The sequence below is a fragment of the Triplophysa rosa genome, linkage group LG16 (genome assembly GCF_024868665.1).
Source record: "Triplophysa rosa linkage group LG16, Trosa_1v2, whole genome shotgun sequence".
NCBI lineage: Eukaryota > Metazoa > Chordata > Actinopteri > Cypriniformes > Nemacheilidae > Triplophysa > Triplophysa rosa.
In genome coordinates this window covers 9,906,835-9,920,699 of record NC_079905.1, presented here as the reverse complement: position 1 = coordinate 9,920,699, position 13,865 = coordinate 9,906,835, and the positions used below count along the sequence as shown (strand labels likewise).

General features: G+C 38.7%; 1 protein-coding gene across 4 annotated transcripts in view; it reads left to right on the top strand.

Moving 5' to 3' along the window:
- LOC130566598 (cytoplasmic dynein 1 intermediate chain 1) overlaps positions 1 to 13,865 on the top strand; it is a 54,174-nt gene that overhangs the window by 23,228 nt on the left and 17,081 nt on the right. For all 4 annotated transcript variants that reach the window (XM_057354181.1, XM_057354182.1, XM_057354180.1 and 1 more), the window contains 4 exons: positions 3,110 to 3,202; positions 5,916 to 6,078; positions 6,176 to 6,275; positions 6,431 to 6,556. In XM_057354181.1, the coding sequence (XP_057210164.1) occupies positions 3,110 to 3,202; positions 5,916 to 6,078; positions 6,176 to 6,275; positions 6,431 to 6,556 (482 nt within the window). The remainder of the gene's footprint in view (positions 1 to 3,109; positions 3,203 to 5,915; positions 6,079 to 6,175; positions 6,276 to 6,430; positions 6,557 to 13,865) is intronic.

Genomic DNA, 13,865 nt, shown 5'->3' with positions numbered 1-13,865 from the left:
TGAAAAATCTGTCACAGCATACTAGATATGCTCTCACGTTGTGTGTGTAACGTTATAACTTGTCAACGACAAGCGCTAAAATCCACGTAATTCCGCTTAGATCTGCAGGTGCGCATTCTGTGGATTTTAGGCAAGCATACACGCACAACGTGAGCGCATTCAGATGCTCTTATTACTGTGACAGATTTTTTAGTCTCAGGACAAATGATTTGAGACGTTTAAAAAGAAACTAACCGCAGAGGAGTTCAGGAAACATAATTTAGCTAAACCATTGCCATGGCAGTACTACACGTATGTTGTGTTGACACGCCGGACAGAAGGGGGGTGGGGTGCGCTGTAACTCATTATCATTTAAAGAGACATGCACCAAAACGGGTTACTGTGAGCATAGCTGTTTTTGACGAGGCAAGAAGGGTTTTGTTTACACAGCCATTGAGTGTTTTTAAGCAAAATATGTTCCAGACATTTCATGAAGACCCTAATAAATCATACCAACTTGTTGAAAGTGCTCATACGATGTGTCCTTTAACAGATGCAGCTTTTAGTAAAGAGCTGTGGTTGTTTTCTTCATATGCTTTTTGCATTGTGTTTGTGTTAGCAGAGGTGACGATCATATCACACTGTCAATCCTCCTTCCTCCATTGACTGAACCTGTATAGCCTTCAGAGAAACAGTTAAAACTACATAAACACATCATGTTTTATGCTAACTTTGCAGATATGTAGGAGACCGATCATCAACAGATGATCCGTCTTTGAAGAGGTTTGCCTGCGAATGTATTTAAAATAATAATGTGAACTTGCAATTGCTTTACTCAACTTGTCGTACAGTCCACTGCTGTTCAGCAGTGCGTTGCATGCTCCCAAAGCGCTGCTGGCAGCGCAAACCGCCGTAAACACTAGTGCTTAATGTGCGAGGTGCTGCGGACACGAAAGACTCACGTGAATGTTGAAAAACTCTGTCTTTCTCACGTTGTCTATATGAATGGCCGGGCCGGTCACTGTAGCACATACTTAATTGCAGTTATTAGCATGTTCTGAACAGTAATGAAAACAGGTTGCACCACAACAAAATGTGCACTCACACAAATGCTCCCAAATATATTTTGAGGTCCCACAGGTTAAATATAGATAGCATATGTGACTAAAATGGTCACATTTTCGAGCTCAGCACTCCATCATTCCAATTGTGTGAGGATATTGTGTTCTCGCGAGATCCGATGTGTCGTCACAATATTAGAATATTACTTAATATGAAAATGCAGTAACCGTTAACTTCTCCATTGTTTGTATGATGGTTGGTCAATGTAGTGTTTGTCCCGCCTCTTCTCCACTCTGATTGGATGGCTGTGTAAAAAGGACAGTGATGAGCTCTGCGTTTAACGCAAAGTTAAAAAGTAAAAAATGATAAAAGACAGAGCAAAATTAGTTCTGCTCATGTTTCATGAATGAGACCATTATTTTAAGGTAAAAAAACTACATAGTGTTGCTTTAAAAATATCATAATAACACTATTCTATCTTTGTTTGGTTTATTTCACAAATATGATTGTCTTAAAGATGTTTGTTTAACATGTTGACCCATTTCTAAATGTTTTGTTGATTATATGTTTGTATAGTGTTAAACAACTGAAACCGTGCTTGTGGTGTTGTTCACATCTTGCAAAATGGTCTATAATGTTGTTTTTGTCTGTGCACAGACGAATGTTTATGGGGTATACCATTTTACGGATTGGGAAACAATCTTAAAGCATTGTAATGATATATTCCAGTCAATAGTTTTTGTGTTTTATAATGCGAAAATGTTTTTTATAATGAAATTGTAATGCATTGCATCTGATACCTGACATTAGGTAGGGTACGTTGATAGCTAACATAAGGTAATGAATTGTTGTTTAATAAACAATCAATATGTCTGTTTCTGTTATATTTTATATTCTTTTATAAACCGAAAATGAAATCTAAAGCAGAATGTTTACTTGTACTGTACATTACATTGATTTATTTAGCAGACTTTTAGGACATTTAGGACTAGCGTAACATGCTCGTTTAAGCATGTTGTACGTCTACCTTGTAACATTATGGTTTATTCATTTACGTTTCATTATTACAGAATTGTCTTTTGTTTTTCCACAACTCTGCTTTGAGTCCAACTGCATAAGCATAAATAGAGGAAAAAACATTATTGTTTAAGACTAAAAGAAAAATCGACTCAGTCATACCGCAGTGTTAGCGGCTACATTCTTGTACAGCTTAAGTCATCATTGAGCCTGCAGGCCCCGTTCTCATCCTTCACTGGTGTGAACACAAACACACTGGTGTTGAAGAGAGGCAACACGTCTGGCACGATGTGATCACTTCCTTCTGTAGACTGGGCACCCACTGTCAGCACGACCCCAGATCATTAACCTCTGCCACTGGGGTTCAACAAGAAAACAATCCCACAGAGTTCTGTGTGTATGTTAGCGTGCATGGGCGTACGTGAGTGTGCGCCCCGTCTACAGGTGCATATGAGGGTGTTAAACGTCATCCTTCTCCCCATCTGCAGGAGCGGGGCAGGGTCACGGGGAGGGTTAGGAACACATGCCCAGTGCTATGGGGCCGAGGAGGGGTATGGACAGCATACAGCAGGTGGCTGAGAGAGAATCACTAGGCTGGGTCTTTGACTGGGGTGCCTGGGTTAATTAAGGGGTGAGTCTTCAGGGCCCGGGTGGGCCCCGGAGCAGTTTGGGGGGAGGGCGGGGGCGAGAGGGGTATTGAGGAAGTGGAGAGAGGGGCCATAGCACGCCAGCTTCTCTTCCTGTGAGGTATCTGCGCCTCTACTCACAAGCGAACCCCTTGGATTCAAAAACTCACACAAACACCGGCACACTTGTAGCACATGTGTTTTTGGAAATTTGAGAGTGTCTGTTAACCACTCGTGTTGTTTCTCTAAAACTTGCGCTGGTGACAGCTGTGCACATGCTGAAACTAAAAACAACAATTTGTGTTGATTTGTAAAGAACGCATTGAGTAGTAAAAAAAGTTTTATTGTAAAAAGAGTTTAGATCTACTGTAGTACTCTCAGATTCACTTTGTTACTAAACATGACCTATTGTTTTATCCTTGCAGAAGATGAAGAAGAGGATGAGGAGGTCACAGAACCAAAAGTTGGAACGGAAACTGAACAGCAGGAAGAGGAAGAAAGCAAGGACACCAAAGACGGTAAGTTAAACTTAGTTTGTGTTCAGGTGTTTTCTGTCTGCAACTGTTTATTTGAATGTGTGTGTTTGTTTGGTTGTTCCAAAAAAGGGACAAGTTACAGTTAAAGGGAAAGATCACCCAAAAATAAAAATGATGTCATCATTTAAACACCCTCAAGTTGTTCCAAATCTGTATACATTTCGTTGTTCTGATGAACACAGAGAAAGATATTTGGAAGAATGCTTATAACCAAACAGTTCTTGGCCACCATTGACTACCATAGTGGGAAAAATTACAATGGTGTTCAAAATTGCCCCAGAACTGTTTGCTGTCCTTCATTCTTCAAAATATCAAGAAACAACAGAACTTTAACAGAACAAAGAAATTTATTAAGCAATTTTCCTACTATGGTAGTCAGTGGTGGTCAAGAACTGTTTTGTTACAAGCATTCTTCCAAGTATCTTTCTCTGTGTTCATCAGAACAAAGAACTGTATACAGATTTGGAACAACTCAAGGGTGAGTAAATGATGACAGAATTTTCATTTTTGGGTAAACTGTTCCTTTAATGGTCAGAAATAATTATATGATATAAGTATATGCGTGGTTCTGGAAAACCCTACAGAATACCAGTAATTTTGGCAACCCAACAAGTGTGTGTACGTGTAAAGGTTCACCAAAAAATGTGCTCCCTACACCGGCAACCTCCACCTGGCATGAATTTAGCTTACTTGACTTCTGTATGTTGGATGTTACGCTGAACAACATCTGCTCATTTCACACTCAACAAGAGACGTCTATTTAAAACAGGAAAGCCTGACATTCAGATTACGTTCTGCACACATGTTCCAGAAGTGCAAACCATAATAGATTTTTAGATAAATTACTCACACTAACTCAAATGGCATTAAATGAGGTTATCCCACAAGGGCAGTCCCTTCTGTGTTGGCATAGCTGGGGTTTTAACGTCGCCTTCTTCTGATGTTTCAAAGGGAAATGCATCCTGTTTGGATCCAGTTAATGGAATAGTATGACATTGAGAGGTTTATTAACATCGGTGACTGTTTGCCGTGTGATTTACAGATTGTGCTGTTATGTAAGTCATGCAACGTATAACCTTCTGTCAATGATGTAATGTGTGTATGTTACAATTACAGGAAAATTAACCATTTTACTTTTTCATAGTGACACCAGTGGTCAGAAGCTCCCCAAAATGACACAAACTAATTTAAAACTTACACAGCAAAAAAACAACAACATTATTTTGTTTATTTTTATATGAATTACAGTTATATAATTATTAATAAAATATGAATATTTTGTCTTGTTAAAAAACTAAAATTATACATAATTATAAATGTTTTCTATGAATGAATTTTGAACTAAATAATAATAACCTTAATAATAATACAAACAATGTTTAGCTCTTAGTTTAGAGTTAGCTCAATTTACGTAATTATGCACAGTTATTTTGTTTTATAAATTTGTTCAGTTTTAAGGATTTTTACTGGTTTATTTAAAAAGGTACAAAATCATTTTGCCATTAATGACTTTAAATAATTTCCTGTACTTTTTTTGCTGTACTGTAGTTTTAGTTCATACCTACCTGGATCATATTTACATTCCTTGATCTCTCCGCTATTGGCTTGAGAGGTTTGTGTTTGGGCCTCCCACACGTCAAAATTCCCAAAGTCACCAAACAGGCTCGCTGGAGCGTCGAGCGGCCACTCGCGTGTGACCCCTGCAGCCGTATCAGATGGCATTCTCTCTGACCGGGGGCCGGTCTTATCAGGCTACGGCATTCTGGGTCAGGCCTGATCGAACTTTAATGTCACTAGACCCCAGCAAGTGGACTTCAAAGGGAGCGGAGAGTGCATTCTTTGTGCAAGTTTACAGGGTAAATAACTAGAGAGAGGCCGGACAGAAGGCTTGTCAGAGGCGGACTGTGAAAGCACACGAGGGCTTTGACTCCGCGCTGACTTTGATCACGCTTTTGTCTTCGTTATGAGTCATCAAAAAAGGCACGCAAATCAAGTGGGCTCAGATCAAAGGAATGGGCCCCTAATAGTCTGGGAGAAAATGTAAAAACGCAGTAACATCAAAAAAGAAGGACTAAAATGGGCGTGCGGCCGTAATGAAAAGAACCGAGGGCTGTGTGCGTTTGCTGAAGTATTTGCGTATTGTTTGTTGTTTTTTACGCTTGTGTCTTCATTCTAATTGGCCTAAGTATCTATATGGCTTGTTAGGGGGTGAATTGAACACAGGAAATGAGGTATGCAATGAGGATATTGTTGAGGCGAATTTGAGCTTTTTCTTTTATAGGGTGACCGATTTTTTGCTTTAGACAACTGCTGTTGCCATTCATTTATTTTTTATGTCAGTTACTTAAAAACCCTGTAATGTGAAAAATACATTTTATAATTATTTAATTATGTCATGCAATTTATTGCTTATTAATGAATTCATTAATTGTAGCAATTATTAAGGCGTTTTCACAGTTACTGCAAATATTTTTGTTTGCTGAATGGCTGTGATTTCGCCTGTGGTTTTACATTAGTTTGTTAGTGTTATTGTATGTAAGTGGTATAAACATATGTAAACATACTGTATATTCCATTATTGTGGTCATGATATGTATTTGTTTTAAAAAAATGTACAGTATCGACATTTTGCGTTTATTCACTCTGCAGCTGTTTACGCTTTGGTTGTTTTGTCTCTTGTCTGTGTGCACATCAGGTCACCCGCGGGAACTGACGGAGGAAGAGAGGCAGCAGGCTCTGCACTCAGAGGAGTTCCTCATATTTTTCGACAGCAGCATTCGCGTGATGGAGAGAGCTTTGGCTGAGGACTCCAACATCTTTTTCGACTACAGCGGACGTGACCTGGATGACAAAGAAGGGTGAGAAAGCGATCAGGATTCTGGATCTCAAGAAGAACAAATATACAATCGTTTCTTTAACCCAAATGCCTTGTTAATATGTTTTCCCCTGTCTCAGAGATCTGCAGGGTGGGTCTAGTCTCTCTCTTAGTCGTCTGTTCTATGATGAGCGCTGGTCAAAGCGCCGGGTCATCACCTGTCTGGACTGGTCCCCTCAGGTAGAGCGACCTCTTCATCTGACCTCATATACGTGTCAACACCTGTTCATTTAAAAGGGAGAATCTTTCCTTGTATTATCTCTGAGATAACTTGACCATCCTCATGTCTGTTTCTCTCTCTCTCTCCCTCCCTTGCTCATGACTGTTCTCTCTAGTACCCCGAGCTCTTGGTGGCTTCCTACAACAACAATGAAGATGCACCTCATGAGCCAGATGGTGTGGCTTTGGTGTGGAATATGAAATTCAAGAAGACCACACCAGAGTACATCTACCACTGCCAGGTGAACACCACAATACAGATCCTCCAGAGTTATGCAGAATATTAAGAAAATGGAAGATCTGAAGGTTTCTAGTGCGGTACATGACCACGCACAAAGTTTTGTAAGGTACTATTCATGGTGTTTTTGTAGGGTGATGTGTTTGGATTTATTTAACGGCTAAAATGGGCTAACTCACAACTTCTGAAATGAAACAGTAAGGTAGTGAGGTCATGTGACAGCATTGTGTCTTTCTAACGTTGAAAAGTTTTGCATGCTACACAGCATACTACCTAGCCTATAAAAAGTAGCAATGCACTAGTAATCCATTCCAAACGTGGTATTTTAAACACTTCACCGTAGATTTATACCAAAATGACCTAATTGGAATGGCTTGATTAAGGAAGTGGTAGCTTCAGTGAAGGCGAGGTGTAATGGAGCGTATCGCATCAGATGACGACATGCATTTAAATGAAGGTAAGGTGATATTTAATTAAAGGTACTCGGTGGCCTCGCAGCAGAGCGGCGGAACAGAACACCATATTATGGTGAGGGCAGGCCCCAAAAAAACCTGAGGTTTGTGTGTAAACCATATCTGGTGTCGGTTTTGATGCTAATTATAAACGACTCTGGGTTGCGAGTCTTTTCAGCGAGACGACCAAGTAAGCAAGTCTGAGAGGCGACAGCCTGGTGTGAGGGAGAGATATTAGAGAAACGTTTCTGTAATAAAAAGATGTGGCTTACCACTTCCTAATCCTGCCAGCCACATATGTTTGCCCACCCACACGGACCGCCGCGCATGTGCCGCGGTTCCTGTGCCCGGCACCTCACAAAATACACACGGAAACCCACAAGCAGACACAACTGTGATCAACGTAAACAAAGATGTGCATTAATTCATATACTGTAAACAGATGATTTAATTATTCATTTACATTTTTATGCAACTTCTTTCAAGTTGGATTATAGCGCATTCAATGTATAATTTTTCCGTATGTGTGTTCCCTGGGAATCAAAACTATGACCTTTGCACTGCTAACCCATATAAACCTATATCATAATAGAAAGATAAAGAACTGAAAGTGGCGTTTCATAGATCTTCCTCACTCGTGGCCTTAGGTTCAGCCATTTCTGAGTCAAGCAGAGGGTGTCCATGCATTGGGCTCGTATGCTATTCCGTTGGCTGAAGATGAAAGACGTTGGCCCAATTTGCCGAGATATTGTTTCACGCTCTGGGCTTCATTCTCAACAGCGGTGCTCCCCGCTCACTACACCAGGACTCTGATGGGCCTTAATGTGCGAGCATGTTCTGCCGCTTAACCCCTCCAAACCGCACCGATCCTATTCCCTCTGAGGTACACGCGTGCAAGAGCCTCATGCAACATCTCCCACATGCTCCTCTCTTCTCTTCTTCTGCACTCCCGTTCTCTTTTTGTGGCTTCCCTAACTTTTGGCAGGCCGTGTGGCGGAGTTCAGCAGTTTTGCAGTTGTTTTTCCAGATTTACCCACAGCCGCCACTTTCATGTGCTGGATACTTCAAAACCTCCCTGACCTCCCCCCGCTGCATCACTGTCTTCCATTTTTCCCTCTTTGCAGTCCTGTACCTCCTTTCATCACACGTCTCTTTCATTTTTTGTCTTCTTAGACTTGAGGTCTATTCCGAAAATATCCTAGAAACTTTTTTTATACTTTTAAATCTTAAATGATTTATATAATATTTTCACAGTATGTAAGTAACATTTCCGTCTCCTCATCCCCAATCTTTCATATTTAAGTATGGGATTGCCTTCTCTACAAAGCATATGTGAGATACTGCATTAGATTTTATGACTAATGCAAGGTATTTTAGGAGGCAACTTTTAAAGGGATAGTTCACCTGAAAATTAAAATAGTTTTATCCTTGTTTTAACCTCATGTCATTCCAAACCTGTATGACTTTCTTTCTTCTGCAGAACACAAAAGAAGATATTTTGAAGAACGTTGTAACCAAACAACACTGGACCCCATTGACTTCCATTGCATAGACACAAAACCACTGAGACATTTCTCAAAATATCTTCTTTTTGTTCCACATCAGAAGCTTCTTTCTTGCTCTTATGTTTGTATTTAATATCCCCGTCCTCACTTTTACAATTCCTCCGACCACTGGTTTTGGGCGGTTACAGAAGGTCACTCGTTTCCAGACGCTTTTAGAATATTTCTGAGGTGGTTTCGGTCGTGCTATGAGTGGCTTGACCCGGCCCCCATCTCTCTCCTGTTCTTTTGGGCCCATCATCACAGCAGGCCCGGCTTGCCAGTAACATCACGTGACCTTTTAAAGTGGGATGCCTCTTGCCACATCAAGGGTACACCCCAAAAAACTGCTCACCGATGCTGTCAAGCCTCATCTCCCTCGCCTGTATTTTATTGATATGTTTTTTTACGCAGGATGGAGCTGTGTGAACCCCTGCTGGATGTCTGAGGCTTATGAACAGGGGCTGGCACAGAGGGATACAGTATGTGTTCACAGGGGCCTGCTCTAAATAATGCTTGTGGATGAAGTTGCACATGCTCATAAAGATGATTGTAGTAAGGCTTGAAAACAGCTCAGGGATCTACACTCCACTGTGGGTTCACTGCTTACATGGTATATGCTCATATAAGTGTTACTGTAGCCTGAAGGTGACTGTTAAATTGTAAGCAGAAGGAGAATGATGTAAGTTGACGTTTTGGCGCTAAATGAGTTCATGACATTCAAGGGCAATTGAATGTTATGGTTTAGTTTTTGGAAACGTTGAGTGAAAATGTATAAGCTTCTGAGGGATAGTTAACCCAGAAATGAAGATAAAGCCTGTATGACTGTCTTTCTTCTGCAGAACACAAAAAAAGATATTTTGAAGAATGTTGGTAACCAAACAATATTAGATCCAATTAAGTACCATTGTATGGACACAAATCCACAGAGACATTTCTCAAAATATCTTGTTTTGTTTTCCACAGAAAAAAATAAATAAACAGGTTTTGAACAATATTAAAGGGAATAAATGATTACATAATTTTTAGGTGAACTATCGCGTTAAGGTGACATTTTAACAAGAAACAACAGATCTTTTTTAACTTTGAATTGGATTAGACAACAAATGCCAATGTTTTGCCAGTTTTTTTTTTCAAATAGGAGTAATACCTATACAGTATTAAACAATGCAGACAAAACAATTCATACATTCACCCTTAAATATTTTTACAGAAAGTAAATGGTCATCATTTGTGTCAAGGAAGAGAGACAATATTTTCAGTTAATAATAACTTTAATGTGACTTGTTAGTGCCAGGTCATAAGAGATAGAAGTTCAGACATTTCCAAGCGTCTCTTTTAGTATTTCACAAATTGTGAAATAATTATATAAAATCATACTACAAAATGTTTACACAAAAATAATTTTTTACCTATTTGCTTATGAATACTGTCTTTGTTTAAGGTGACATTTGAACAAGAAACAACAGATCTTTATTAACTTTGAATTGGAGTAGACACCAAATGGCAATATTTTGCCAGTTGTTCAAATAAAAAAATTCAAACAGTGATAAAACCTACAGTATTAAATAATGCAGATAAAACAAAAAATACTTTCACCCTTGTATCTTTAAAAAATTGTTCTCAAGTAAATGGTCACCATGTGTGTCAAGGAAGAGAGACAATATTTTCAGTAAATAATAACTTGAATGTGACTTGTTAGTGCCAGGTGATGAGAGAGAGAAGCTCAGACATTCCCAAGCATCTCTTTTAGTTTTTCACAAGAGAAACAAAGTCATTCAGTTTGAGAAAATGATGTAATAATTAAATAAAATTATAATATAAAATCGTTTTACACAAATAAACATTTTTACCTGTTTATTTGCTTATGAATTCTGTTTTTTACTCTAAGGTAAAACAGATACAGAGCGAGAAAGAACGGCTCACGTCGACTGTATTTTTCCCAGTGTTCTACGAAACAGGGATATGGTATTACATGGCCTGTGCCAGCAACCGCAGAGTGACAAAATCTACAGGGTGCCGTTTGGGAAAAAAGAGCAAAGCACAGGATGATGGTGGAGAACCCAGAGTGCATCTGGAGCTGATAAGCATTGCTAAGAACCACAGGATTGTGGTACTTCAGGAGAGGCATCACTGAATGTACTGTCTGTTACACACTCCTCTTTGACAAATGCCTCCAACTTTTTTCTTTTCGGCCCACAAAAAGGGGGAAACAAAGGAGGGAGTGTTCCCTCCTTATGAGGTTAGTGCTGTGGATTATCTCATACTGGACAATTCCCATCTATATTTTTATCACCCATTAAACTGCAGAAAATAGTTTTTAGGTCAATTTAAATATTATCAGACGAGCTTATAATGAGAAATAATCAGGAATATATCAGTCAGTAAATTTCATCGGCCGAGTTTCCAAGTTGCATTGCCAGAATTATAAAATAGCATACACAGCTGAAAAAGGCAATATTTTTTTTTCAATCAAGCCTGTTAAAATCAATATGTAAAAAGACCGCTTACTTACACATGCATTCTCTCGACAGTCTTATTGCAAGCTGAACTGTGATCCACTGCCTGTAGTTTCCCATTTGGAATCAGTCAAACAGTCTATTGGGACAAATTGAGTTCATTCCAGTAGCAAGGGGCTGCATGGAGCTCACAGTGCTCGACCGTGTGTTTATAGGCCTCCACAGTAAAGCTAAGGAGTCAGTTTTAGGATCTCTCTATTGAAGATGGAAGAGGAGACCGATCTTAACCCATGTTCTCCATATGGTGTGAATATACAGCCTTGTCATGCCTTGAGTCTTGCACCCTTTGCCATGTTTAGATTATGACTTTAAAGAGAGTTCAAATGGTTATCATATTTATCTTTGCTTCGTAATGCCGTTAGAGGTCTCTGTGTTTATGTGGTTACAGTAATGACACTGAGATTGGTCTGTGACATGGTATGTATTACTAAAGCGTTTACCATTCTCTTACTGTGTTGACCAATGTTGCATTTTAAACAGCAAAACTTTGAAATGAGGTGCACATGTGGCAACTATTGACATCCAAAAAGAAAAATAAATCAAAGTTCATCCTGTCAAAAATAATCTTATTATCGTAAAAGTGATGCTTTTTCCAAAAATTGTCACTAGCTATCCGTGCTGTAAAAAACAATAGAATGCTGCCCAAAACACAGTAGAAAATATAATGGGTTTAAAGGAATAGTTCACCTTCAAAATGAATATTCTGTCATCATTTACTCACCCTGTTGTCATTTTAAACCTGTGTGGCAGAACAAAAAAGATTTTTTGAAAAATGATGGTAACCGAAAACCGTTGGACACTTACTGACTTCTATGGTATGGACACAAAACCAGTGCAAGTCAATGGGGACCAACAATGTTTGGTTACTGACATTTTTCAAAATATCTTCTTTTGTGTTCTGCAGAAGAAGAAAAGTATTACAGTCTACAAGAGGGCGTGTGAATAATGACAGAATTTTCATTTTGAAGGACTACTCCTTTAATAGTTACTGTATAATGGAAATTGTATTGGTTTTAATCGAAACTACAATAGTGTCTACTGGTATGTGATGGATTCTATTGGTGGAATGTTATCTGGCAGATAGGAACCAATAGAACCCCATTAAATTGGAAAATATTGGAGTAATGGTCAAAACACACTACCAAAAGAAATTTTGTAATGGGTGTAATGGGTAAAGCTAATAGTTCATAATAGTAATGGGAGCCATTCATTTCTATTGTTTTTTTTACAGTGATGCCAAACAGAATTGAAAAACTGATGGTTATCAAACTGATGTTTCAACATTCTCCCATTCACATCATTGGCTTGACCAATTGTACATCACAAAATCAACTTTTGCCTCTTTGATGATGACATCACTGTTTTGTGCTTTGCACCAGTGTTGGGTGTAACTAGTTACTAAGTAATTAGTTACTGTAATTAAATTACTTTTCCTTTGAAAAGGTAAAGTAAGGGATTACTCAATTTTTTCTGTAATTTAATTACAGTTACTTCTGATGTCATTAAACTAAATACTTTGTGTAATATTTGTGTGTGCAATAGTGGAATTTACATCAAAATTCAAAGTCTAACTTTAAAATCCGTGCTTTAATGTATTATTCTCACATTTGTAATACTTTGGTCAACTAATAATACTACTTTATATAGTTTTATATTATTTATTTGAATGAATTAATAGAGCCGTTTCATGTCTATCCTTGAATCACTTAACTCATCAAGGTTGATGTAGGATATAGAAAGTAATTAGTAATAAGTAATTAAATACTTTTCGGAGAGAGTAATTTGTACAGTAATCTAATTACACTGTTGAATATGTAATTAGTAACTAGTAGTTAATTACTTTTTCAGAGTAACTTGCCCAACACTGCTTTGCACTCTTGTCATGTGGTGCTTCTAATCCGGCATGCGACTGGCCTTATTATCTTTAAGGACAGATAAGCAGGCAGATAGACTCTATTTAGGTCGCTGTAGGACACACCACACTCCGATAAAAGATGAGTTCTGCAGTGTTCGGAGGGCCAGAGACGGTCGTGATTGGCTGCAGGCTGGGCGTCTCTCCTGAGCTGAAGTTTCAGATTACAATACTTCATTAAGTCTTTGATTAATGGCTTCATAGTGGAGTTATGACCCTCTTGTTGTGGTGACCCCAGCTCATGTTCATTAGCCCAGTAATGAAGCGCTGGGCTGGGGAGCGTGTCTCTGACACATGACTGGAGGAGAGAGAGAAAGAGAGAGTTGGTTCAGAGGTCGGGCTAGTGGCTCTGATTGAAATAGCCGAGCGTTTAAGCATTAATGTTCTCCGTTAGTGTTCAGGACTGACTGATCATTAATCACCCAACAGAGATCATTTTCAAGCCATCCTGGCAATCAGACTAATCAACCACAAGTGAAACTTTTCAACCTCTTGAAAGATACTAATCAATTTATTAGCTGAAAAGTTGCCTTTTGATGTCCAACGACTGTATTATTACAGCTGGTTATGTCTGATCATAATAATACTGTAGTCTGTATTTTAGTCTAGATTTATAGTGTAGATTTATTATATGATGATGATAATTGAAACAAGCCTTAAACGTATTAAACAGACCTAAGATGGTTTGCTGGTTTTGGCTACTCTCATATGCAGGTCTGTTTTGATACATTAAGGGTCTTTTTTGCAAGACCATCTTACCAACCAACTAAATCAGATGAGCTTCAACCTGGCCTGATTGAGATCATTTTAAATCAGCCAAAATCCATTAAGATCTGTTTAAGCCAGCTAAAACCAGCAAAACCATATTAGGGTGGTTTAAGCTGTTTTC